Here is a 1,617-nt window from a genome sequence, read left to right as displayed (position 1 = left end):
ACATCGTGCCCAGTCACTGTTCATTTTTATTCTTCTTCCTTCTCCTCCTCCTCCTCCTCTTCTTCTTCTTCTCCTTCTTCTTCTCCTTCTTCTTTCCTCCTCCTCCTCCCCCTTCCCCTCCCCCCTCCCCCTCCTCCTCTTTCTACTTCTCCTCCTCCTCCTCCTCCTCCTCCTTCTTCTTCTTCATTCTTCTTTTCTTCTTGTTTTTTTTGAGACAGGGTCTCACTACGTTGCCCAGGCTGGAGTGCAGTGGCTATTCACAGGCAGGATCCCACTACTGATCAGCACGGGAGTTTTGACCTGCTCCGTTTCTGACCTGGGCCGGTTCACCCCTTCTTAGGCAGGCTGGTGGTCCCCAGCTCCCGGGAGGTCACCATATTGATGCTTAACTTAGTGCGGACACCCAATGGGCATAGCACACTACAGCCCAGAACTCTTCGACTCAAGCGATCCTCCAGCCTGCCTCCCGAGTAGCTGGGACTACAGGCACGCGCCACCATGCCCAGCCATTTTACTTCTAAGGTAACACAAGTCTTACAAGCGATTCTCCTGCCTCTGCCTTCCCAAGTAGCTGGGATTACAGGCATGCGCCCCCACGCTAAGTATGTATTTTTTTTTAGTAGAGACAGGGTTTCTCCGTGTTAGGTAGGCTGGTCTCAAACTCCTGACCTCATGATTCGCCCACTTCGGCCTCCCAAAGTGCTAGGGTTATGGGCATGAGCCACTGCGCCCTGCCCTCTTTCCAGTAATTTTTTTTTTTTTTTTTTTTTTTTTTTAGGAGCACGTGCACTTTATTGAACTGGACTGTAGAAGAGCGTGTGAGGGTAAAGGGCTGATACAGGATGGGCTGGGGGCAGGGCAAGGAATGGAAGCTGGAGTACATGGGAGACAGGTCAGGGGCGAAGCCCCTGGCCTGGGTGATTCCTCTGGATCTACTGAAAGACTTGCAGAATCAGTATTGGGATGATGATCAGCAGAATGGTCATGATGATGCCCAAAATCAGGGCCCAGATGTTCAGGCACTTGGCGGTGGAGGCATAGGCCTGGGCCCTGGTCAGGTCGCCAGCCATCTTCCTGTCCCTAGACTTCACGGAGTAGGCAAACGCTATGAAGCCCAGGCAGCAGGAGTTCATGAAGAGGGCATTGAACAGGGACCAGACGACGTGGTCTGGCATGGAGGTCTCGCTTCGGATGTGGATCACGGTGGATGTCGGGGGCGCAGGATTGTGGGGCGCCCCCAGCACAGCCACCTCATGTTCCTCCTTCAGCATCTCATAGTTCGGGGGACGGTCGGTGCTGGCGGGAGTGAAGAAGGTTGGGACAGTGTGGTTCATGGTGTCCGGGGAAGACCGGCTGTGGTGGGGTTCGAAAAAAATTACTTTTAAGTTGGAGGAAATATTTTTATAAATGCTGTTAACATATTTGTCTTTATGCCAACACAGTCATAGAATACAGTTTTTATATTGGGAAGGGGCTACCAAAGATAAAATTTGTCCATGCTCAACATGGCTCTGCCCCTCTAGATGTAATCGGCACTCTGATAACGCACTCAGAGGTCTAAACTTAAAAAAAAAAAATGCCTCAAAAAGTACATTGGAATTAAAAGTGGTGACATTG

At 51.0% G+C, this 1,617-nt stretch overlaps 1 protein-coding gene across 1 annotated transcript; it reads right to left on the bottom strand.

The window, feature by feature from the left end:
• Nucleotides 1-776: 776 nt before the first annotated feature.
• Nucleotides 777-1,359, bottom strand: LOC108290294 (interferon-induced transmembrane protein 3-like). The gene has a single exon (XM_037732364.1). It carries the CDS (start codon nucleotides 1,332-1,334, stop codon nucleotides 933-935), a length of 402 nt encoding a protein of 133 aa, XP_037588292.1. The 5' UTR covers nucleotides 1,335-1,359; the 3' UTR covers nucleotides 777-932.
• Nucleotides 1,360-1,617: the final 258 nt, after the last annotated feature.

The sequence above is a fragment of the Cebus imitator genome, unplaced genomic scaffold (genome assembly GCF_001604975.1).
Source record: "Cebus imitator isolate Cc_AM_T3 unplaced genomic scaffold, Cebus_imitator-1.0 Scaffold17, whole genome shotgun sequence".
NCBI classification, from domain to species: Eukaryota; Metazoa; Chordata; class Mammalia; order Primates; family Cebidae; genus Cebus; species Cebus imitator.
Note: the sequence above shows the minus strand (reverse complement) of the source record. Positions and strands in the feature narration are given on the sequence as shown.

Bases quoted from the DNA above. Each gene is read 5' to 3' on its own strand.
- LOC108290294 (XM_037732364.1), bottom strand. From the start codon at position 1,334: ATGAACCACACTGTCCCAACCTTCTTCACTCCCGCCAGCACCGACCGT.